This window comes from Linepithema humile, chromosome 8, assembly GCF_040581485.1.
Source record: "Linepithema humile isolate Giens D197 chromosome 8, Lhum_UNIL_v1.0, whole genome shotgun sequence".
Taxonomy (NCBI): Eukaryota; Metazoa; Arthropoda; class Insecta; order Hymenoptera; family Formicidae; genus Linepithema; species Linepithema humile.
In genome coordinates, this window is record NC_090135.1 from 11,978,600 (window position 1) to 12,004,506 (window position 25,907).

Genomic DNA, 25,907 nt, shown 5'->3' on the forward strand with positions numbered 1-25,907 from the left:
AATTAACACCAATTTTCATAAGGGTCGCTTGAAGCTAATATAAACTATAATTCTTACAAGGTTGTGTGCAGATAAAACTTACAAGCAGATAAATAGAATCAAAAGTAAAGAGAAAAAAAGAGTATATCCTTATTTTAAAGTGAAAGTAGACATCTTTTGCTTTTTCTTCTTGCTTTACATTTTTATTTCCCTTCCATTAAAAGACATTCCTTTATTTTACTAAAAATATTTATATAAAACAAATGTTGCGCTGTACGCGCGTTTATAAATATATACCTGCTTATCGATGCGTGCAGGAACAATTGCAGTAATCGTCGACCAGCTGAACCGCGTGCCAATATTCACCCTGTCTTCTGGACTGCGCCGCGGTTTCTTCCAACCAGGACACATTCACATGTTTGGCGGTTTTCGGAAAATCCGCGAGATTCTTGCGAAAAAAGACACACCGTGCAATGATATTAATCTCACGTTGAACAAATTATTACATTCTTCAGAATTTAAATTTACGCAAAACTTAATCTAATAATACAAATTAGCGATTGTGCTAAACTGTCGAGACGATTGGCGAAACGATGAAACGATGAAACGATAACACAGAGCGACAACCTTCGCACAATTAGAGAAAATAATCTAAACATCAGCTTATATAGGCATCGCGTGAAAAGCTTCCGAAGAGAGCTTGCAAAAAATAATCTTGAACGGCACGGTAAAATACAACGCCAAACAGACATAAAGTCCGTATAATTTTTCGAAAAATAACTCTTACATTTTTATCAAAGAGAAATGAAGGGACTTGTGATAAATCCGATAAATTATAACCGTCGATGTGTCGAGACTCGATAAGAGAATTTCATCGCGGTGCGACACGAGGTACCTCGTGTACATAATAAGGAATTCCCGTTTGCGAATATATTTGCAGTAGCAAGCGTAGTAACGCGGAAAATTACGATCGTGAGCGAACGACGGCCGGTAATTGGCGCTGACGATTAATCGGGCCGACAACTTGCTTCCAGGATACGGAAAGTGCTAAACGCCGGGGTGGAGAGGCGATAATGGCGGTGGTATTAACCGCGGTTAATCTGGTTATAACCTTCCGCCTGTGCCGTGCGTTAAATTTTCACGTTGCCCGCTACTAAGTTTTCTCGCGATTTTCCGCCAATATTTGACCGCCGGATGAATTGCCGTCTACGTAGCGATAACCGAATGTACCGGGTGTGCTTTTAAAAAAGTGCCCAAAAAAACGTTAATTTGGAAGTTTTCAATGAAAAAATCATAAGAAACAAAATTAATATTTTTTATATATTCAAATATATAATAAATTATATATCTGAAAATCTTCTTCCTTGTCTAGATTATTATATAAATTGATACAAACTGACATCAATTATTGATTGTAATCGGTATGAATTTTTTTACTGGTTATCATCAACATATTTAAACTATATTTTATCACTGCTATTATTGTGTCACTCAATTCTAGATAAATCTCTTTTTACAACAGATACACACGCCAAGTCTTTTAACACTTCCGAAAGCTTTTTGCTAAGACTTTTAAATCAGAATCGAATTTCTTAAGTTCAATTCTTAGCTGTCCTTTCATCCATTACCGTCGCAATCGCGAATTACAATCTCGGAGACACGTGTACATTATGTTCATTTAACTAGTTCAAACTTACCACGAGGACGACCGTGGACGGAATTTCCGCGCGTGTATGGATGACGTGGGTCGTCGTCGGGTCGAATCTATTCTGCGGCGTTACCAGCGTAGCGCCGAGTCTAATGTTTTAACGTTTACGTCAAGGAGAATAGTTTCCGTTATACGTTCGACTTTAAATTCGCTCCCGGGGGTATATCGGAGAACAACTCCGTAAGAACGAGAAAAATAAACCACGCGATGGAAATGTTACGTCTCCTAACGACACGGAGTAACCGGTGGCCGAACTTTCCCGCGGGAATAAAGATTGAACAAACCAACGCGACGTCTGGTCATTGTAAACCGAAGAAATGAGACCTGATTTATATATCGTACCGTGTTGCGCTGTCGCGTGTTTTGTGTCCCGCGGCTCGTTGATTACGTTTCTCAAATAATTTATAATGTGTGCGTTGCAATATACGTGTATATTCCGATCGTTGTTAATAATTATAGAGAAATCCAGAATGTGTTATTATATTTTGATATTAAAATATATATTTTAAATTTCGATCCCGCTCCGCTAAATAATTTAAAAATACAGAATTTACATTGTACAATAATATTTAAATATTTAAGAAAAAACATAATAAGTCTCTTATTGTAAATGCAGAAATAGAAAACACGCGTTACAGGTGCCGATAATGCAACTTCTCTGTTAATAAAAGGCCGATATTGCACTACTTTGAAAATCGATTAAGGATCGAAGAGAGGGAGAGAAAATCTCTGTGTGTATGTGTGTGAGAGCGGTAAAAATTTATGAAATTATTGGGAGCGAACGCGACCTCCGTAAAATCGTCGAGCTTTTATAAAATTCGCGAGCGTAATGCGAACGTGAAGATAATATAATCATGTAGCGCGCGGATTATCATAGTGCGAGGTAACGATAAATGAAAGGATACATTTTGAGCATCCTCCGCGCATCCTTCCTCCTACTCTTGTCGAAGTCCGGCGCGAGACTCGCTCGTACATCCTGTAGAACGTTACTAAATCTCTGCAAAAAATTTTGCGATAAAGAAAAGAAGAGTGGCTTAATCAGTATCCGAATTTTCTGACAAAAGTATTTTTATCTTTGTCTTGTAAACGAAATCAATCAACAAAGTGGCAAATTTATATTTAAAAAGCGTTGATTTGTACCTAAATATAAAAAATTTCAATAAATTATTTAATCAATCACTTCTGTTCCTTTAATTTAAACCTTTCTTGCATTAGATTCATTGTAGCGATAGTAATGTGATATTAAATTAAATAATAAAATTTTCAATAATAAAAATTAATATAAAATTCAATAAAAATAGATCGAATGGACTGACATGTTTCGAAAAGAGACACATGTTTTATATATATATAAGACGTCGTTACTTACAATGTTTTCGACATCTGAATCGAAGGCACCCGCATTTCTCGAATCCTCTTCCGAGTCCGAAGAGAATTCTTCCGAGTCCATTCGACCAGCGAAACGATTAACGTAATGATCCTTCCGTTCTTGTTCCTCTTCCTCTTCCGATTCCTCCCTGACTTTTATTGGTGAAGGATTCCTCGTTTCCTCCTTTGTTGTTTTTAATCTCTTTCTCTCCGACTGGACATGCGCAACCTTGTCGGATTTCTCGTTACGTTTATCTTTTTTTCGTTTTTTGAAAGATTCTTCCGCAACACTTGATGGTTTCTCTTTAATTTCCGGAATATCTAATAACTCTTCTCTGATTTGGAAACTCGTCGACGGCTCGTCCAACGAGCTCCTCCGTTTCCTCACGTTCTCCAACTTTTTCGGAGACTTGTCGGAATTGCCTAACTTTTCCCTCGGGATGTCCTTGACATCTGCCGTTTCTTGTTCCTCTTCCGATTCCTTCTTGATTCTTATTAGCGAAGGATTCTCCGTTTCTACCTTAATTTCGCGTTTCACTGTTTTCAATCTCTTTCTCTCCGACTGGAGATCTGCGATACTGTCAAATTCTTCGCTACTTTTATCTTTAATTCGTTTCTCAAAAGATTCTTCTATAACTTTCGATGGGTTTTTTTTTATTTCCGGAATATCTAGCGACTGTCTCTCGGTTTTGAAACTCGTCGACGGCTCGTCCGGCGAGCTCTTTCTCTTTCTCACGTTCGCCAATTTTTTCGGAGACTTGTCAGAGTTAGGTAACTTCTCCCTCGGACTGTTCTTGACATCCGCCGACGTTCCTAGTATGAGGCTAAAGTCGACGGACTCGGGCTTCTTGCGAAAGAGCTGGCGCAGCTCGTTCAGAGTGGTGGCGGTGGACCAATTCTTGTCGCTGCGAATACGTGTTACACGCGGAAACCGGATACTGATACCGTCCGCGGTGTGCATCCCCTGATTCGTAAACTCGGCGCCCGTTATCTCCCACACCGGCTGTTTCTGCTCCCCCCAAAATAACGATCAATGATCAAACGCAGGTAAATGACCGAATATATAATGATATTGCTCGTCTGTTCATTCTTATATACATTGTGTATACTTTTATAAGTTTAAATAGAAATAAATCTTTATACTTTAGTGTAATTTTCAAATTAAATGAAGCAAATCTGAACTTAAAAAATAACAAAAATACCATGAGCGAATAAAAAGTAATATAAAATATCAAATAAAAAATGCAATATTATTATAATTAAAAGATAAACATAGAAAAGAGGTCATCTAATATTTAAAATATCTTAATTTATTCCTATTATATGTGTTATTTGTGTTTTAATTTATTCCTACTTAATTTAACTGAAATCTACAATTTACCTTGGGATCCCTCGCTATGAAATCTGGCACCATAGGTTTCTTCGCATGCAGCCAGCTCGGCAATTTCTCCATGTCCTTGCCGATCTTTATCATGTCAAGTTCATCCTGTAACGCCGCTAAAGTGGCATCATCATGTCCTGTATGAACCTGTCATCGGCAGTATATAAAATTTCTATTTCTCTAAACATGTAGCCTGAATTAAATTAATAATTATGTATTTTATTTACTTTGGTAACAGTTAACCATCTATCGTGCTCCTCATCATAGCAGCCCATCAAGAAGACCGACATTATGCCACCTGTAGAAATAAATTACACAAACACTTTCTAAAAATATATACCGGAAATATCGAAATAAAATTGATGCAAATGATTTATTTTTCCATCAACTTGTATTTTAAATAAATTTTCTAAATATCTAAGTTCTCTTTTATTAATTTGACTTTCCTAAAAAAGTATATAATCAAAATTGGTGATAATTTCGTAGTAATAAGAAAGTCCTCCAAAATTATGCAAATCTTATTTTAAATTTTATCTCAAAATCTTTTCCCAAATAATAAAGTATCACGATTCCTACCTTTGTTGCCTGTGCCGTACCAGGCACCCAACACGACGAGATCTGCGCTATCAGCCATGGCACCACCACACAAATAATCCTTCTTTACCTTCAACCAGTGTCTCTTGCCGGGTTCGTATTTGCTCTGAAAATATGCTTCAAAATGCATATTGATTTGCTCGAAAAAATAAAACAATTTATTCTCGAAAAAATATTTACGAGAACTTAGAGTTATAGAACTTTGAAAACGTTAAGTACCACCAGAAATCACAAATAAAAATATTAATCAAGTATATAAATTAAGTAAATAAGTAATTAAATATAATTAATGTTCAATTAAAAGTAGTATATTATAATAAATATCCTATATTATATTATCGCGATATAAATATACATACATCGATGTCCTTCAGCACCAAACCCTCGAGACCCAGTTTTAACACGTGCACGATCCTTTCAGCAAGATCCCGCGGATCCTGAAACGAGACAGGAATCGCAATGAGCGATACGATACTGCTGTAAATAAGTAACAATAAGTGTCTGCTTCCTTACATGCACTTCGTAAACTTCCGACAACATTATTCTGTTCGGTATCTCGGTCATCCTGTCCTTCAGGATATTTCTGCGTTCCAGCATAGATCTGAGAAGACAAAGAAGAAAAAAAATGACTGTATCATTAGTGTAAGAGTAATTTAAAATAAAAATAAATGGAGTCATATTAAAAAAGACACTGTCCACAAAATATAAAAATAACTAACAAAATAATATGTTAAAACAAATTAAAATAAAAGTATGCACACGCAACAAGGAAAAAGATTGAAACAGAAAACAAAGGATAAAATATTACAAATATAAAAACAAAAGTATTTAGAGTGAAACTCTAAAATATTTACTTGTTCATAAGTATCTCGCCGTTGTAGTACAAGCAGTCGAATATAAAAAGGCACACATTGGCATTTTTAAATTCCTCTTTCTAAAAACAAACTCGAATAAATAATCATTAGTATTATAATAAATTATATAAAAATGCAATTGTATATTGAAAATTTTATACAATTACATAGTACATTAATAATTACATTATTACAGAGTGATAGATAATAAAGAAAGATGTAGGAAGAGTTTTAATTAGAAATCATAGAAATGCGCAGACAAACAATCAGCAGTGAAAGATAAAATTCGTCACTCTTACTTTGTGAATCCCTAAGGTGCCGAAAGGCAAAGGTTGCTCGGTCTCATTATCAACCATAAGAACCTCGGAATCAAGGATAAGATCGTCACCGTCGGGGAATGCCTGCGCTATATAATCCTTGAAAAGATTCACCTAAAAATATATATTATCATTCCGCTATCCAAGAATTATTCTAAAGTTCGAACACAATTTCGAAAAGCGCGAGAAAAATGTCATCATGCACAATTTACGCTTTATTATTCAATGCGAATCAATCACAAATTATTATCTCTACCTTGTGTGGTAAGACCGGTTTGAGAGATCTACTGAAATATCGAAAATCATTTCCACTTTTGTGCACTTGTACACGTTCACCATCATATTTGACTTCTGATAACATTCCGTTTGGGCATTTGCGCATCGCCATTTCCACGGATGTGCACGCTTCTGCCTTTAATAATTAATTAATTGCCCACGCGGCTGATTACTCAATTGGAACTAGTAATTAGCAAAACTAATAATAACAATTATTTAACTCCGATGCAAATCAACTTATTAATCATTGTTATAACCATCAACAATTCTCAATTATTAATTATTGTGTCATTAGCTCCTAATATAATTCAATTATTATCCAAAGCAATTATTTAGTTCCTAAATTATTGCTTCGACCTATTCAATCAATTGTATTATAAATAATTTGTTCATAATTATGCTATATTTATTAAACACACGATCAGATAATTCAATTTATCTTTATGTACCAGCATTGGTAAGACGGGTGTCATCAACGAAACAGCCACTTTATCGCGGTTTAAGGACGAACTCGAGGCACCCTGTTTCTTGTCCACGTTCGGTAGAAAACGTCGTATTACCGTTTCCAAATCTCGAAACATCTGGAAGGCCCTATATGCATCCACATGAACCCCTTCAAGACTAAACAACAATACATGTATGTATTTTATTATACCGTCGTCGAATCGATCATAAGAACAATAAAAGAAACCAAACACATACTCACATGTGTTTTGGACCTGCATTGATCCTCAGGTCATGCTTGATCAAACGTATGATCATCTTAAGATCGTTGAAAGTACATCTGAAATTTATCCAAACGCTCAAAACAATTAAAAAAAAAGAATGTTGGCTTAATTCTTTAGCGACATATATAATATAAATTTATCGAACTTATCGTTTTATTTCTTAAATTTTACTCGCCTCGTATAAAATACTTTAAAGAATGATAATAATGAGAAGCAATTTTATATGAATAAATATGACTTTCAATAAATTTCAATAAGATAAATTTTCAGTGATTGAGGCTTCACTGTCAATTTGCGAAATAATTATCGTATATTTTATGTTGATTGGATATAAAAATAAATCGAAATTGCGCACATTGTAATGACGCTTATGTATTTCGTTATTTATCGATAAATATTCAAATAAACGCTTTTAAATTATCGCAGCTGGAAGATTAACGAGAAGTACAGTCGATCGAGGGACTTACTTATCAAGAATGAATCGAAAATGTTGAATTTGCTCCTCTTCTTTAGTCAAATGCGACAATCTTTCTAAGAACAGGTCAACCTGCCCGCGAAACAAACTTTCGTTAGTAACAACATAAGATCGCGAACTCTCTACATGTCGCTTTTATTAATTGTGATTCACTAAATTATGTTACAGAAGTAATTTTTATTACATGTACTACTAATTGATATTATGTCAATCATCTAATTGATCTTAACTCAACTCTCAGTTTGGGTATCTAATTCAAATTTTTTTTTCTTAATTTTCAAAATTACACAAACTTACGTCTTGGATCGTCAACGTGCTCTTGGCGCAAGGCGACACGACAGAGCTGTTCTCGAAGAACACGCTGATCGTCTCGGCCACGTCGCCTTGCTCCAAATGCTCCAGCATTTCGTCCTCGTCTTGAAGCAACAATCGCGCGAACAATTTTATCAGCTGTTTGCTCTGCAAGTTGTAAATTCGCTTTACAGCGCCGGGCAGCAACAATTTGCACCAGAGCACGATGTCGCCTTTAAAACCGTCTGCAGAAGAAACGAAATAAAAAAAGGGAATTTTTTTGCACAAATATTATCTTCTTTCTCAAAACTATTGCATAATCTCGAATATTTCTAGCATACCTGCATGAAATTGGAATTCTCCTATTCAACAAATTTTCTGTGCTTTAACATTAGTTTTAAAACATTGAAAAGAAAATAACGCAGAATACAAGTAAGCGTAAGATATTCTCTTCTCAGGATTTAAATATTGTATCTTGTACAAATTTTATCAATGAAATGACAGCATCACATAAGATAAGACTTTTTTTATAAACTTAATGTACGAAAGAAAAACAAACACGTGCGAGAAATGTTTTATCAACTAACTTGCAATTAGCATTCTACGATTAAGTTGATACAGATATTTTTATTATCTTCGAATATGTGCGATATTTTTAAGTATGTTTCATTAACATTTTGCAGTTAATTTCGATAAAACTTTAATAAAAATTTCTCTCTTATTTTTTCGTCTTTTTCTCTAGTGTGCTTGAATAAAAGTGTATAAAGAAAAGAGAATAAAGAAGTGTATAACTAAAAAGTTATTTGTTCTCGTTTCAATGAGAACAAATTAAATTAAAGTTCGCAAAGTAGTACGACGCACGCGTTCGGAATCGCGAAATACTTCATCATCGGCGAAAATAGAGCGAATGCTGGCAAAAGATTTCAGCACAAAGTATGCAGCTTTTAAACAGCCGCACATGTGCCGCGACGCGGTCCGCGATCCATTACCGCGAACTATCGATGTTGATTCGATCAGATCTCATCGGATCTTTGATACACGCTAACGCGTGTATAAATTTTTGCGTAGATACACTGACTCTCTCTTTCTCTCTCTCTCTCCCCCTCCCCCCTCTCTCTCTCTCTTTTCTCTCCCTTTCCCCCCCCCCCCTGTCTCTCTTTCCTTTTCCCGTTGTTTCAATTGGTATGAGATGATTGAGTGCGCGATTCGTAAATAATGGTATCCAAGAATGAAAGGAGCCATCGCGGAGTCCAAATTCCCCGAATTGCGACGACGATTCTCCACGATCGCCGCGCATCTTCGTCGTGCCTCATCGTCATACTCTTCTTTGATCCTTGCGAAAGATATTGCCGCGATACGTCACTATCAAAAGTGATTACAATCGCGTAGGCGCCGTGTTGATTGATTCGTCGCGACTCGACACCATCATTATTATTGCTTATCGTAAATCATCGGTTCCGAAACGCGCGCGTATCGCGTAGAGCGACACGCGATACGAGAGAATCCCTCTTCTTTTCTTTTTCTCTTTCTCTCTCTCTCTCTCTCACACACACACACACACACACTCTCTCTCTCTCTCTCTCTCTCTCTCTCTCTCTCTCTCTCTCTCTCACTACGTAATAATTTTTTTTCGCTATTATTGCATCAGATCACGCGCGAATACATTGAATGAAAGATAAATGCATTGTGAGTAAATCTTTGTCGTTGTTTGGACTATTGAGAAATTAATCCTAAATTGCAGATTTTATTGTTAAATCGAAACAGCATCTCTATTTATTAAAATGTTTTGCCACGATTACGATTTAATTGAAATGTTACAAGTTTCTTTAAAAATATAATCTATAACACTATTTCTCTTCATAAGCTTATCTTTATAAATTATATTAATTATTTTACATTTTACAAAAAAATTAATAATTTATATGCTTACAACGTTGCGATATTCCAACTTCAATAAACAATAATATGTTTTAACGATTTAATTATTGCTTTGATGACACAACACTTAATTGTATCTTTTTACTAATATTTCTCATTGGTCGCGCAGTTTTCGAGAAAATATCGCTCAAAAAAATAGTTTGTGTTTATTTGATTATACATCGACGCACTTGCATGTATCTATTGACCAGCGAACGATTTTTTGCGTGCAACTTTAGGGTCTGTTGACGTAACATTGTGCATCAATCATGATAAGCACTGATGTCATAGTTTTCACTGACCTCTCGAAATGGCTAGATACGAAATACACAAATACACACATTCTCTAGCGGATATACTAATACACTTTTAGTATTAAAAGCTTATGACAGTACACAGACAATTAAACAAATCACTATCATGTTAAAATTTCTTTTCCTCGAAACTGATAAAATTTATCGTATATTTTTCAGTTCCTAGTTTCTTCATAAGAAAGCAAAGTGATACAATCTCCTCGCTGATTGTATCACGATTTACTAAGATTTTCACATTGACTTGTTACTTTAATTACGTATAAATAAATATTGGAATAAAATACAGAATGGTATTGTGTGCACTTCTTAACATTAAAACATGGCAATAAAAAAATGTATAATGCATATAATTTTTTAATATTATTTTTATAAAAAAAAATTAATTTATATAGTAACAAAAATTTTCTTCAAATTTTAAAATATTTCTCATTTAGAATTATTTCTTGTTTTAATTACTTTTTCATTTATTCTCTTCCGTTCACTAATATATATATCGTGTCCAAGGTCCCACGGATTAATATTATTTTGCTCATTTTTCAATCTATTCTCGTATAGCAAAACATTTTTAAATAATAAAATAACTGAAATCTTTAAATCGCTCTAAGAAGATTCCGCGCGATGAATTGCATAGATTGCACGCGGCCACACGTGCCTCTTTTCCTAGCTGCGTAATGTCGCAATGTCGTAATATCACGTCGCAATATCGTAACATCGTAATATCTCGCAAACGGATATCATAATTGCGCGGAGCGCGAAAAACGCGATCATTCAATTTTGCTGTCGAACGAAGAAAAACGCTCAGCGGAATCGAGATAAAGAGCGCTGGAGAATTCTCGCAAACGAATAGTAACAAAGAAGGAGAATGAGAAGAGAGATAAAGAAAGAAACAAGGGAAAGAGAGGAGGTGATAGTCTGGAGCCAAGCTGGCTAACACGAGAAGGGGCTCGTCGTCGCGACGCACGAACGTCCGCGGGAAGAAGCTTCTCTCACGATTAGAGGTGGGGACATCCGAGAGTTTATAAGCACGAAAGCCCGATCGCGGGACGAGAATCGATAGTACGCAAAACCGCATCGACCGATCGCACCACAAAGTGTACGAAAAAGCAAGGAGCGAGGGGAGAAGGAGAGAGAGAGAGAGAGAGAGAGAGAGAGAGAGAGAAAGAGAGATATTATAACGCAAAGATGTGTCCCATCGTGTAAACGAAGAAATCGGCAATGACTTAAATAATCGCTAATCGTCCGCGAACATATATAAGAACAGATTTGTACGAGTCGAGTAATCTTTCTTTACGCGTCGTTTTTTCCCCATCGTGCGTGCTGCAAGCTCGCGGATAATCGGGAATTGAAGTTTGCGAGGAACGGGAGTTTAATATTGCTTTGAGAAGAATCTCATCAACCCTTGCAGCATCAACAGTGAGTATCTCTCGCTTATTAAGTTCTAACAAAATCAAAATTACACAACTAAACCAAACTTGGAAATATTTTTCACGGAAAAATTGCTTAATATTGTAATTTGTATGAAAACCAAAGTTGAAGAAATAAAAATAAATTCGCAAAAATTTGGAAACAAATTCCAACAGATTTAAAATTGAAAAACTAATTATATTTTAACCGAATATAAATTCTAGTATGATTATGGCATAAATAAAATTATCGAAAAATTACTATTGTAGCAAATTACAAGTATCAAGCATTAAATTAACATAAGATTACATTTTTGAGAATCTGTTCAAATATCTGCGCGTGAAAAAAATTTCCGCCCTGCGGAATTTTTTAGTTCTGTATCAACAGCATTAATGAAATACTTTTAATTGCATCTTCGGAGATTTTCCATCTTTTTTCCAATATTATTTTCTCAACAACATTTTTCTGAATATTTTTTGCGTAGCGTCATAGAATTATAGTTTCCAAATAATGTGCAAACTTTCGATCGCGTCTTTGAATTTTATGGTTATAAATTTGTTTAAAAATAATACAAATCATTCCTTCGAAAAGTTGCGGGACCAATATTTTTCGTCAGAATAAATCATCGTTCAATTATTTTTTATTTATGATTTGTTATTAATAAATTCGGTTAAGTGCGCTTGCTTAAAAATACAAATAATTTCCCCGATAAGTTGCAGAAACAATTTTTCGTCAAAATTAATCATTATTCGATTAAATTTCTATTTATCGTTTATTATGTGAAAAATCTCATTTGTTATTCATAAATTCAACTAACTGTGTTTATCGCAAATGTTCTTCCCCTGAACGGATAACCGCACCACTTTGTGAATGATACCGCGTTCGAAAGGGGACAAACATACGAGAAAAGAAAAAGAAAGACTACTCTTAAACTCGATTCGCTTTTGTTTACAAAGCTTTTCGCAAAATTTCGAGGAGCTTTGACGAGCTTTGCGATTCTTTGCTCTCCCTCTTATTCTCCTTCCCTCTCTCCTCCGGCCAGATAACACCGTAAAAATCTTCCACTTAACGCAGTTTTCACGGTGCGCGAGACCCGTTCACGCGTGCTTGAGTGATTAATGGTTTCCTTGTATCCGATTCCGGTATCATATTTACTAACCGCCGCTCCGGGTCTCGCCCCTTCGCACTCTGAGAAAAGCGCTCGCGCGCAAAAGACGGGGAGGGAGGAAACTTTGCAAAGAGAAGGCAAATTCTCTCTCGCGAAGACGAGCGATAGCACGAGAGACGAAGATCAAGTAAGCGAAATGAGAAATAAAGCAACAGGAAAAGAGAGAGCTTCCCATGGCGGGAGGGACGAGAAGATAGATCTCGTTGGTATTTGCATGAAGGAGAGAGAATACGCCGCGCGGTCATCGATATCCCCCCATTGATGGGATTGATTAATATTCAGCACGCTGACTTCAGCATCCGCTCGCTCGCTCGCTTCGCCCTCGTTTTGTTTCTACTTCTTCTTTGCGTCGCACAGCACGCGACGTACGCGAGGCCTCGTGATTCATTCTGGTTTATTCCTCTGTCTCGTGAATCGGCGATACGCGATATTCGCCTCTTTTTCGCTTTTCTTTTTCGTTCGGTGAACTAGGAGAAAACTGCAGGAGGACGGGCGTAACTCAGATTCAAATCCGAGACACGAACGAGATTCGATTTCCGGCAGTCGCGAACACTTCTCATTGTCAGTTTTAATCGTTAATTTTTGTTTTTATTGACGGAACGAACAACACTTCAGTGACATCGAGTATAAAAGCACAGAAAAGAAATAAAAAGAATGTGAAAGCAGTTCTTAAACAATCGAAGACTTTCCGAGTGCGAGCGAGTGACGAATTGCCTTCGATGAACATGATGAATGACTTGATTGCTGAAGAGCGCTATCGTGTGTTTCGGGTCGAATGTACGATTTTGAAAGAGATCCACGACTGTTCGAAAATAAATGTTATCGGGTATTGTTATCGGATTATGTACGCTAACTGTAAACTTCCGTTTCCGATCAAATCATGCAAATAAGTGCCTGGAACGTATGACTGCCTTTCAAAAGTCATTTATCATTACATTTCTTGTATTGCATCTAGGATTAAATTTTATCCCTTTTTTTATGTTAATTTTAATACTTTGCACTTGTTTTCACGATTGCGTAATCTTGTACAATCTAATAATCTGCGAAGCTTATTACGGGAATGACAAGAGAAACCATTAATAAACGCCTCCGTATATCTTGGCACCCTCGCGAAAAGCATACAAATTCTGATTAATAAAGCACTTTCCTTTACGGATGTGGATGTATTTTTTCTCCTTTGTGCACAAGTAAAGGTGTACAATAGATACAACAATGAGCACATTTTCTTCTCACAATTCTATCGCAAGAAAGAGCTCAATCGCTATTTTGCAATGCCATGGCTAAAGCTTTGAAAAAAAAATCAATAAAAGATGATTTGCTAATATGCCTAAATTTTTTTTCGCCTTATCGAGGTCACCAAAGTATCGCTGATCTCGAAAGCTATCGCAGCTTCATTGCCAAATAAATGTACAGATAAACTCGATTAAATCGTATGCTAATTCAATGACATTTTCTATTACATACTTTGCGATGTATGTATATATATCAAGTAATAATGTAACTTATTATTAGATTTTGGACCAAACACTATGTATAAGCTTCATCTTGTTATAATAGAGAACAGAGACAGATACTTACCTCCCTGCGCTCCTTTCGTGAACATCGTCTTAATAATCGCTGTTTTGTCAGTGTAGGCGTCGACGTCGGCGATGTTACTGCATAGACGTCGAAACTCGCGAAAGGAATCATCCTTGGATGAGATTTTCTCTTTTTCTTCTTTATCTTTCTTCTTATCATCTGCTACGACTGCCGCGGTCTTTTTCACCTTCTGATCTAAATTTTTCTCTGTCATTTTTCCTGAAGGGCCTGCTTTCTGCGCCGTCGCGGGTTTTTTCAAAACTTTAATCGGATCTAGAAAAAACAATTAACTCATTAAAGCTATCATTTTAGTACAAAGATTACGGTTAAGTTAAATTATTCGTGCAGAATTAGTGAAATCGTAAACTTTTGTGTATTTTTAAAAACATGGAAAAAAAGAATTTTCTGACAGTAAATTTTATGCTGCTTTAGCAAATTATATTAGTTTTTACATGATACCAAAGAAATTTGTTACAAAACTAATTTCATTTGCTAAAAATAATTTTGCTAAATCTGCAAATTCTATCGCAATTATAACATTAATATTTATTTTATCATCAAAATTTGTGTTAGCAGCGATAATTTTACTGCAACAGCAAAATATATTTATTACAAATAAATTCTTTTATCGTAGCAACAAATTAATGTGTCTTTACGAATAAATATGCTCCGCAAAATTTCTGCCAACAAAATAGATTTTGCCAATATATCGAGTAATATGAAAACTTAGTTACAGTAACGAAATTTTGTCGCTGTCACATCTAATATGCAATAACAACGACAATTTTGTTGCGATAGCAAAATTCTTGTTTTCCGAGAACTGTTGTAAATTGAGGAAATTTCCTTTCTCGCCCTCGCAAGTTCGTACATCATAGATAACACTATTGACTGACTTTTAATTATGGCAGGCAAAGTCATGAGGAATAAACAGCGCGATATAGCGCGTTGTAATCTTTTCCTAATATCGATGAACCCTTCCGCCCCCGAGAGCAGCAATTTCTCTTATAAGCGTTGAACTCCTTTGGAACTTTCCATCGTAAAGCTCGTAAGGGAGAAAATCTATTACAAGTCGCGGAAGTTTCAAGGAAAAGAGAAAATCTCTGAATGATTTCTTCACGCGACACAAGTCAGCTCGCAACAATACGAGCGAAGGGCGCGCGATCAGCTAAACACGAATGTTAATTGATTTCCATAAATCGCAAATATAAATTGCGCGCGGAGGCGTGAAAGCAATGCATCTCCTCTCGATATAGAGTCGCGCGCGCTATAATTACAGGATTTTTCCAACTCCTTCAACTTGTCGAAGATGACCTTCTTGTCGTCGTCGGACAACAGCTCCCAGCCTTTTACGTCCTCCGCGGGATCGTCGATCCTCTTGGTCGTGGCGCGCTGTTTAGCGAACGCGTCGAACAGGCAATTGACGTGATGCCAAGCTGCCGTCAGCTTACCGTCCGAGAAGAAGCTCGCCACGAACCTGGCGATTCGCAGCTCGCCCTTCTCGATCACGCATTTGCAGCGCTTGCACTTGGCGCGACCGGTCTTGGCGCGCTCCACGGCGAACGATTTCTCTTCTTGCTGATCCTCCTCGACGTCGCTCGACATGATAATGCGCCTAAATAATTTTAACATTTTTTTCCATAAAATATATACAACTATTTTTCCATGTTTATCCTTCTCGATGACGCACCTATCAAAATTAAACAAATTTATTTCGAACGCGAAAAAATTTTAATCGTGAAAATAAGAACAATTTTTTAGGCGAATAAAAACTTGTTTGAAAGAGTGCCTTGTATGCTAATTATTCTTTAAATGTATAAATACGTATGCATGTAATATCGATAAGTATTCTCACAAGGTTTCGACGCGTGGCTCTCTCTCTCTCTCTCTCTCTCTCTCTCTCTCTCTCTCTCTCTCTCTCTCTTCGTCTAACTTGTCCTTTCAAATGGTTGAAGTCGCATAACCAAGTTTGTTCCCAAGTCGGGAACCAAGAATTTCGCTGCACCCTAACGCAATTAATCTTTGTATTAATTTCATGCACAATTGGCATAGTTCCTTCGCAAAGACGCGGTGGTAAGACGAGTTGCACAAGCTTATTACAATGCGCGAGAAATAACATACACGTATATCACGTGTACGTGTACGTAACATAACATATATTAGGTAATTTATTCTAAATAGATGCACTGCGCTGAAATCGGAGTATGTGCAATTTGACAATCAAGTTCATAAATTACACTTGTTTAATGAGAAATTTGGGAAAAATCTCTCGATTATTTCACTTTTTTCCAGATATTTTCCGAATAATGTTTTAAACATAACAATTATTAATTTTAATATAACAATTAATCAATTTCATTATTTAATTTAAGATATCTTCAAATACAAAGAGCTAGAGACGAAATTGATTGCATTAATATCTTCAATTGTTCATTGTAATTTTCCGTAATATTTATACTCTGAGATCTGATATACTTTGTTAAGGGTTAATGTTTTCTTTCAAATCATTCTCTTGGAGGTCCGATATCAGTCGAGAAAAATTTGATCACGAAGAAATAGATTCCGTGATTCTCACGCGCCCTTGTCTTATCGCACGTTTCAGGAAATACGATGTGAAGATTTCAGTGAAGCATTGAAATAGCGTAGACGGAAATGCGTCACGTTTGTACGTAATCTGTCGTAACATTTCATGTTTACGTCAGTAAGCTCGCATTAAGCTTCCATTAGACGCGAATAATAATCCTTGAACATTATGCTATGATCCAGTAGGATAATCGCGTCTTATTTTGTCGACAATATTATCAAGGATTCCCGATCAACTCACCGAAACCGATCGAAAATATGTTCGAACGACGTCGCGATTCACTCGTAGAATTGAAAATTTTATCAGTGGAATTTTGTGGAAAAAAAATCTCCTCTAAATCTCAACAACTGCGTCTCTCCGCCGCATCGTGTCTCTCTTCCCTGCCTGCACTCTTTATGCCGCGATAAAAAGCGCGAGAACCGCTTATCGTCACCTCGCGCGTCATCATTAGTCCGCGACATAGAACCAAACGTTGCTAATCTAATTTTAAACATTCGCTCATCGACGCAGTGTATATACATACATCATTGCTAGCGCGTACATTACTTCGCGATCAACGTCGCAAATTGCGATCTACGTATCCTTGTCCCGAATAAGTACTACGAAATTTTCCAACAAAATGCAAGCGTGTTGAAATACAAAACTCGGTGCGTGTGCGATTCATCTGACGCGGTTTGTTTTCGTTACGCATCGAGATTATCGGACTTTATAACGCCGACGCGTCACTACTTTCCTCGTCATCGCGGTAATCGCAAGCGGCTGGCAGTCACGGCAAAAATTCGCAAGATGCGCCGCAAAAATTTACAATCGTATCGATCCAAGAGAATAATGACGTCGGAATCTCTAAAAAAAATACGGATATAATAAGGATATGTTGTATAATAAATTTGACATTCAAATTTTCGAAGCACAAATAAGCAAAATTTGAATCGAAAACACGACGCAGCACTGGAACAAATTGAGATTTGACAAGAAATACGGACAGTGAAAATTTTCCGGCTCGATATAAAAACTATATAAATGCTCGTGCGGTTCATGATATACAATTAATTTTTCCTCGAAATTCACCACTTCGAATACCGGAAATATAAGACGGCACGTGTGAGCGCTGCTCATTTTCATAACAAAGGAAAAAGTGGCGGGAGATCACCCTTCTTCTTTGCGTCATATCAGACACCTACTACAGGTGGTAGGAGAGGGTAATGTCAAGGTGGTGGCGCGGATGGAGGAGGATACCTGCGCGCGGGTATAATAGAGGGTGAAACAGCCCTCCGCCGCTCACTCTACTATCGCTTGTCGCTCCGTTGACGAAATCAAACGTGAGTCTCGCTAGATTTGACCAGAGTAAGTTACATTCGGCCGATCGTCGGGAAATTATACACGACGTGTTGACGCTGCAGCTCTTTAACGTATTACAATGTAAAAAAATTAATCTAGTCAACCTCAGCTTAGAAAATAGCTAAACGAATTGTTAAGTAGATTTATTCGCCTCTGTCAATTGTTACTTGTTTGTAATTTCGCATAAATAAAATGTTTTTTTTTCTATTTTGTCAAATTGGCCAAATAACTTTTCAAAATTGTATTTCCTAATATGTTCAAACACCATGTTTTTCAAATACAAGTGAATCTGCGCAGAGCGAATTGATTTCTAATCGTTTTGTTTGCGACGAACACATCACGGTGCGTTTGGTCTCTTTAGCGGAGTCATTGGAAATTGTGACGAAATCGATTTAGAATCTATAAATAATCGTCAGGCGCACTGTCGCCGAGATCATTGTCGATCACCATCGAAACGCCGTCTGTTATTATTATTTATCTTCATTATAACGTGACGCGACATATTCAACAATTTCATTCACGACAATTTAGTCCCTCGCTTCGTTACGCGATTTTACTCGTTATCATATGACACACCGCACGTCCGCAACCGTACGATACCGCTCTATCAGCGAAAGGATAATCCGCGATGACCTCTCCGGGGTCGTGCAAATCGTTCGTTTTCGCCACGGAGACTCGGTCGTCGCAATCTCGCGTTCTTTACGCGGGATAAAATCAATTAAACATAACACTGCGCCGACAAGCGATTTTGCGAAAGTTTCGTTTTTTTTTTTCCTCTTTCTCTGCGCGCGAACGCTAAGATGAACTCTTATCTCGGCGCGGCAAGAGCGAAAAAGGTCGTAATATATAACACAATCTCCGTGGCATTTTCTCCTCTTTTCATCAACCCTGCTGTGTTCGCAACTTATATCAACTTCAGATACACGGTTCGCGGGTGTGCATTCCTTCCGGCTACACTCATCCTAACCACAGTCATTCTAAGCTTACTTGTATCTTACGTCACCTTAATATATTTTTTATGTGATCTTTGGGAGCTCACTGAATTGTCTATAAATGGCTATTACTGTTGCTATTACTGCTATTATTACGATGTTTATTACATCGGCTGGCAGGATTTTGTATGATCTTTCAGCGGGATCACACTTGTTCGCAAACCCTCCGTCATTACGGAGAAGAAATTTTACAGAAATCATCTAACTGGATTGTTGTAAAATTAAAATCTATTTTTGTATTTTTAATAACAAATATATTTCGGATAATCTAGTCAGACTATGATGCAAAATGTATTTTTCTATTTTGCAGAGAATACGAGATATAAGGGAATGACGGAAAGGACTAGTCAACAAGCCGTCGCTAAGACAAGCTTGTGTCTGCTGACGGCACTCGTGCTGTCCTGTGCTACAAGCGGCAACGACAAAGTGCTCGTACTCGCGCAACCCGAATCGCTATCACCGGGCTTCATCTATGGCGATAATGTCGCGGATGATGTGGAAAATCTCGTGAGTAATCCTCGCGCGATCCTTTTTCTTTTCACTAGCAACTAGCCGGCGAAAAAGAACTTATCTTTCTATTACTAATTTCTATTATTAACTACGCTAATCGCTGATTTAAAAAACTCGTTACAAAGAAGCTACACTTATTTTTTTCTCTCTTATTTCGTAGATGTTATTGAACCGCCTGAAACAGCTGACGGAGCAAAAGCACCGAATTGTCGAGCAGGAGCACGAGATCACCGATGAACAGATCGAGATCCAGGCAGTACTGGAGGCAAAAGCCCGAGAGCGGGAACACGCGATCGCGGCGCAACAACCACCAGATTACTCCATCGAGGAACCGGAACCAGAAACGCTACCGATACCCGCGGCTATGATCCAACACGGCGAACATCTGGGCAAACGACACCGCGTAAACGCAGTCAGTTGTGAGTATGTTTTACACGTTTCTTATCGAGATTTAATCCAAATAAGACAGAAACAGTAAATGCGTGAAATTTTTGAAAATTTTTTCGTCTTTTTTTAAATATTTTTTAATCTACTCTTGCGCAACGAATTATTCAATAAAATATTCCAAAGCAATTAAATTATATTAAATGTTTCTGAAATATTGATTTGAAACTTTAAACAAAAAATTTCACAGATTTCTAATTTACTTTTATAATCAAATGATAAAATAAAAACAATACAAATTTGTGTACAACAATCTGACATCTTTTTCTAAAAAAAAATGTTATACAAGAACGTTTTAGTAATGCGCTCGTTACAATATGCCGGTGATATTTAAGTAACGTGAGATATGTTTTGGAGCTTACTCGAGAGATAATAGCGGCGTATCGGCGTATCTAACGGCGTATTTTATCGTTACGTGAAATGGTCGTTAATCGAAAAAAGACACATCGACGACAAGTTTCACGACATTATCGCTCCTTGTATCGGAATTCGTTAGCTAAATCGAAGAATTATACTTCGCATGTGTGGAAAACTAAATCTCGCGACAAATCCTTTCTTCAGAGAGAGATGTTCTCCAATGAGAGAACATTTTCCTCTTTATTTCGGCTTTTTTTCGAGGGGTTTTTTTCTTTAGTTCGGGGGAAAAAGATCGCAGGAAATCCGATAGAGCGTTTCTCGGCAACCTCACAAATAACTTTCCTCGATGAGAAACATCGGCATGCGTGTTATGCACACATTTGCGCCACGTTTGATCGAAGACGATCGGCGACAACAATTGATTAGAGTAATTGGCATGTGACGCATTGTGTGTCGCACACGCGTTTCTCTCGATTGATTCCTCGAACGATTGAGATTCGAAAAGGAAATCGCCGACGGAGATTTTTTTACAAGAATCTTTTGTTTTCGATCCGCGATTTTGTTATCGGTAATTTATAGGTGCAATTGTTATAAATAAATGAAAAAATAGCAATTATATACGAAAAGTCACATAAAAACTGAGAGTAATAGAAAACGTTCGAATTTTTAATTCAATGTAGAAATATGTGCGAAATATGTGTAGAAATAAAACATTAAAAAGTTACAAAAATTGTACAGTTATCTATGTTAGAGAGAACGATGTTTTATCGCCAGTAACAGACGCGATTCGTGTTTCAGACATGTCCCTATGCCACTTCAAGATCTGCAATATGGGACGTAAGCGGCAATCGAAATAAATCTTCGCGCAGCGTAAAAGAGCAGTCGCAAAGGTTCGAAACGGCGAATGCAGCGAGGATCGAGGAGCCGAGGAGACACTGATTGTGTTTTAAAGAAACATTACGTAAAAGTTCAATAAAACACAGCTTGCCACGGTTTATTGAAAGTTAAAATGAGGCAGATAGCAAGGATGAACGATTTTAGTTTTTTACATCGGTTGTCAGCACATATTTAACGACATTACAAAAAAAATTTAAATTTAAAAAGCAAACGTTTCGGAACGATAAATAATAATTGTTACCTTTTCCCCCCGGTAAAGCAGACTTATTTTCATTAACATTTTTCGTTAATATTTTTCACAAAACATTTCGAAAATCTGTCGTCTCTCGTCGGCTTAAATATGTGCTCGTTGATTCATTCAGCGCTGACAATAAAGGGCCGAAATATTTAAGCGTTTGAATTTTTTGACAAAAAGTCGATAAAATACAAAGAAACATTCGTATGAAAAAGAAATAAATCCTTCGATTAAAAAGTTATCATTCCTCCTTGCTATCTCTTCGGGATAATGATTGCTACCAATATTACAGCCACATATACGCCACAGTGAATCTGTCTACGTTAAATTTTACAACGCAATGTATTTCTCGCGAATCGCAAACTGCGCGAAATACGAAATGATGAGCGCTTCCATTAACGAACGTCGATTTTCATCAGTCCTCTCCATTATCGTTTTAAAACCAAGTACTGAGGTGAAATAACGCAGCTGCATACGTAGAAAAAAAAAATTTATTCGAAATATCACAACCGTCCTCGGCTGCCAATCGAAGATATTACCGTCCGACTGGTTCGGACGAAAGCTACGCAAGCTGTCTCACACAACGACTGTCTGGAACTGAAATATTGAGCGAAATCATCGACGAGGTGCTATTAAATAAAACTGCGCGAGATAGCATAATGATTCCGAAAACGATACGTAAAATTGGTTTGAATTGTTACCTCGAAACTGCTGAAGTCGATATACGTGAAGTCGAAAATTATGTTAACCGTTTGAAGTAATTTGGTGTCAATTAAGTAATTGGTCAATTAAGTAAGAAAGTATTATTTTCATGCTCGAATAATGATATATTGTTATGATAAATAGAAAAAGTTAAAAAAAATTTATAAGGTTTAAAAATAAAAATAATTGATCTCGAAAATAAATGGTTTATCTATTTATTCAATGTTATATAATGTACCGTTTACTAATTAATGTTAAGAATATCTTAGCTTCATGTCCCAAATTTACACTCCTAGCCAATAATAATTCAAAAATTTTGAATTAAAAAAATAATCTTTTAAATTAAAATATTTTTTTAATAGAATAATGGTATATAATATTCTGTAACATTTGATTTTCTCGTACTGTTAATTTTTGGTTAAATAAAAAAGAAAGAGAGAAAAATAAAAATGTGTTGGACTGTGTACCAATTATTTAATCGACACCAATCGCACCAATCGCACCATATATTCTCCGTTCTCATTTAATAAATCAGCGCAAAACTTGTTCTCAAGAATAGAGAAGTAAAATGAGACAGAATGCGAGAAAAAGCTCTCCTCCTCGCTCGCATCGCACGGCGGACGCTTGCGACATAGAAATTTTATTTAGCACAAAACTCTAATGCGCGCTACGAAGATTTTGATTTATGAAAAAAGAGTAGCGACAAATGAGTATGAAATATCGCGACATCATAGGAAATTTGAAATAAAAGAGGAAATCGTGGACGCAAATAGGCGGCTTCGATCGCCTCAATCAAATTCGAAACATAAAGTTATCGATATGGTCTTTCGCCTTTCTATATTTATTATTATTATTATTACCTCTTACTAGGAAATCTTTCGAGAACTCAATTAGAGAATGATATACTGAAAAAATTAGCTTCTGAATGTTAATAGTTAAAAAATTGTTCGTTGTTCATGATACAAAGATAGTTCCTGTGTGGCGTATTTCATGTTAAATAATTTTGATAATAATTAAAAATTTCATTTTTTGTGACTCGTATATTGCTAATTATCTCTATTGATTCTATTCGTAAAATTTTACTTAAAATCAAAATTTTGTCAATCAAATTATATTTTTCATAAAATTCTTTATAACTTTTTTAACTATTAACATTCGGAAGCTAATTTTGTTCAGTATATCATTCTCTAATCGAGTTCTAAATGTCCTGTAAATTTCATCGAAATCGGGAAATAGATTCTCGAAAGGTTTCCTAATTAGTGCTTAATTAAGCCGAAAGAACGCGCACGTCGGATTCTTTATGAAGGTACCATCGTATTTGCACGATGGTAATTTTATTAATTAATAGTTACTATTCGCACTTAGACCTAGCAAAAGAAAAATCGATGCAAATCATCAAGATCAAGAAAGGCGTCCGCGTTCCTTCGTTATTTATGAATCGCGAACCGAGTAATCGAGTCGTTTCTTTGAAAGAAAGAAAGAGAGAGAAACGCACTGATCCTTTTTTTAATTATTTATCGCTTTAACAAATATCTCGTAGCTTCGTATATTAACCCCATGCGCGTTAATTCGTAACGGATAACGCTTCCTTTCTTTTTTCTCTTGCATACTGATTAAGCGCGTCGCATTGATTCAAACTTTTTCGAAGTATCGATTTAGTTCAAAGACTCAAACTCGTACAAAAATGAAAAGAAACATCCTCTTATGACGCAAATCAACACTTGTACATCGCGCAAATAATGCTAATAATAATAAACTATATCATCAGAATTCTCTTATGTATGCTTCATTTATATCAATATTCAAAATAAAATATATTCCTCAAAAAATATGTTCTTCGTTGTTAGTCAGAGTGCTTCTCAGTGCAAAATGCAAACAACTTATTTTTTAGAATAAAATAAACGGAGATAATAATTACCTAACCTAACAATATATATTGATTATCTATTTCTCTATCTTCATATAAAAAATACATATATGTATACCTGATGCAAGAAACTTGGCATCAGTTAATTAGAGGTGCAAAAACCAGAATATATAAAATGTAATAACATATTCTAACAAAGTAAGATTATTTTCTTAAACATTTTAATGTAAAATTATCGAGAATTCGACAATCCAGAATAATATGTATAGTAAACTCACCGTGTTTCGCGGCAAAACAAAGTCGCTCTAAAAGTCAATATACAGTTTTTTTCTAATACTTGTAATATTAAAATAACATATTTCAATAATAATGTACAGGCAATTGAAGTTTTTTTGCAAACGATGTTTTCAGTTAGAAAATGGACGCCTAATTAAACGCGGCAAAGAAGAAAAAAGGTAAGGTTACGTCATCTATTAAAATTATAGAAAACTAAATGCAAAAGAGAGATAACTATGCCGATAATATGTGTAACTATTTTATCAACAAAGATCTTTGATTCTGCAGCTTTCATTTGTACGTTTATCGATTTGTTATAAACGATAAATACTAACATAAAAATAAAATATGTGTTTTATTTTTACCTCATTATTCTTATTAAAAGACTATACATTCTTAAATTTAAAAACTCTTTGGAGCAATGTTTTTGGTTAGCTACCGAATCACCTCTTTAAAAGTCTCCAATTATAATATAGAATATATGAAACAATATAAAATAATAATTTTTAGATAATCTAGAATACAAAATAATGTAAATAAAAACTTTATCGTTTTTTAACAAGTTATAAAATTGTTAATAAAAGAATTAAGACATTACTACAGGCAGCAAAACCTAGAGGTAACATTTCACCCTAAAATTACAAAAACTTAACCTCTTTGATGAACCTGCTCACATACATTACGCTGCTCCATAAAAATTCATCTGAGAGCATTTTATATTCATTGTAAAAATGATAAACACTTACCGATGTTGACTTCTACGTTTTTTTCTGATGAGGTGATGAAGTTCACGCAAGCGCAAATTTAAAAAAGTTATAAACACAGCACATTGTTTTTATTGTCAGCCGCAAACTGGATAGAATTGCTTGTCATTCTTTGTAGTGGCTACACTGCATCGGCATTAGTGCTATCTAGAAAAAAATCTTGTTCAATTTTTGTTTTCCTCATCTATCTTCATTTCATATTTTTGTTTGATAATACACGCCAAAAATAAGAACTTACAATTTTAAAAACCATCTAATAAATTTATCATATGTTTCAATCTGTATGATATTCGCAACTATATAGCTATATATCTATCTCCTATTGCCAGTAAATTATACTATATTTTTTATCTGCAGTTGAAAGAGATTTCTTTGCGTGTTCGAATATTTTCAATACAATATCAATAGTCAGTGATACCATAAAAAATGTTGGACGCAATGGAGCTGTGAAACATCTCTTCGACACGCTGGAGCATTCGTGATGATGTGCGATAAATATTTCTTTAACAGGATGTGAAACGGATGCGGAATCTTTTGGCCGTGGACAACAAAGGATCATGAATAAAAATGTTACAAGATACACTCATCATGT

At 35.8% G+C, this 25,907-nt stretch overlaps 2 protein-coding genes across 11 annotated transcripts; one reads left to right on the forward strand and one right to left on the reverse strand.

Moving 5' to 3' along the window:
• Positions 1–154: 154 nt before the first annotated feature.
• On the reverse strand, positions 155–25,887 carry DNAlig3 (DNA ligase 3). Of its 7 annotated transcripts, XM_067360939.1 has the most exons (21): positions 25,734–25,887; positions 25,298–25,462; positions 16,205–16,355; positions 15,627–15,964; positions 14,353–14,625; positions 7,978–8,216; positions 7,673–7,752; positions 7,184–7,261; positions 6,927–7,098; positions 6,458–6,613; positions 6,184–6,315; positions 5,885–5,964; positions 5,544–5,631; positions 5,390–5,467; positions 5,013–5,136; positions 4,664–4,734; positions 4,437–4,583; positions 3,057–4,064; positions 2,593–2,684; positions 1,677–1,776; positions 155–427 (listed from the first exon to the last, which is right to left on the reverse strand). In XM_067360939.1, the coding sequence occupies exons 4-21, from the start codon at positions 15,952–15,954 to the stop codon at positions 281–283; spliced, it is 3,393 nt and encodes a 1,130-aa protein (XP_067217040.1). In that variant the 5' UTR covers positions 15,955–15,964; positions 16,205–16,355; positions 25,298–25,462; positions 25,734–25,887; the 3' UTR covers positions 155–280. The 7 variants fall into 7 exon arrangements, with proteins under 7 accessions (XP_067217040.1, XP_067217038.1, XP_067217039.1 ...); XM_067360937.1 differs by lacking the exon at positions 16,205–16,355; XM_067360938.1 differs by lacking the exons at positions 16,205–16,355; positions 25,734–25,887 and adding an exon at positions 25,554–25,690.
• Positions 11,185–24,239, forward strand: CNMa (CNMamide). Of its 4 annotated transcripts, none has more exons than XM_067360968.1 (4): positions 11,185–11,295; positions 19,574–19,770; positions 19,934–20,192; positions 21,373–24,239. In XM_067360968.1, exons 2-4 carry the CDS (start codon positions 19,594–19,596, stop codon positions 21,429–21,431), a joined length of 495 nt encoding a protein of 164 aa, XP_067217069.1. In that variant the 5' UTR covers positions 11,185–11,295; positions 19,574–19,593; the 3' UTR covers positions 21,432–24,239. The 4 variants fall into 4 exon arrangements, with proteins under 4 accessions (XP_067217069.1, XP_012222692.1, XP_012222694.1 ...); XM_012367269.2 differs by having other exon boundaries at positions 11,210–11,615; XM_012367271.2 differs by lacking the exon at positions 11,185–11,295 and adding an exon at positions 17,472–18,277.
• Positions 25,888–25,907: the final 20 nt, after the last annotated feature.

Excerpts from the sequence above, each read along its gene's own strand:
- CNMa (XM_067360968.1), top strand. The coding sequence starts at position 19,594 with ATGACGGAAAGGACTAGTCAACAAGCCGTCGCTAAGACAAGCTTGTGT. Across the intron at positions 19,771-19,933 it reads CGGATGATGTGGAAAATCTC|ATGTTATTGAACCGCCTGAA; the intron begins GTGAGTAATCCT and ends CTTATTTCGTAG. Across the intron at positions 20,193-21,372 it reads CCGCGTAAACGCAGTCAGTT|ACATGTCCCTATGCCACTTC; the intron begins GTGAGTATGTTT and ends TTCGTGTTTCAG.
- DNAlig3 (XM_067360935.1), bottom strand. The coding sequence starts at position 15,981 with ATGTTAAAATTATTTAGGCGCATTATCATGTCGAGCGACGTCGAGGAG. Across the intron at positions 7,262-7,672 it reads TTTCGATTCATTCTTGATAA|ATGTACTTTCAACGATCTTA; the intron begins GTAAGTCCCTCG and ends GATAAATTTCAG. Across the intron at positions 428-1,676 it reads CGTCCACGGTCGTCCTCGTG|AATCTCGCGGATTTTCCGAA; the intron begins GTAAGTTTGAAC and ends TTTTTTCGCAAG.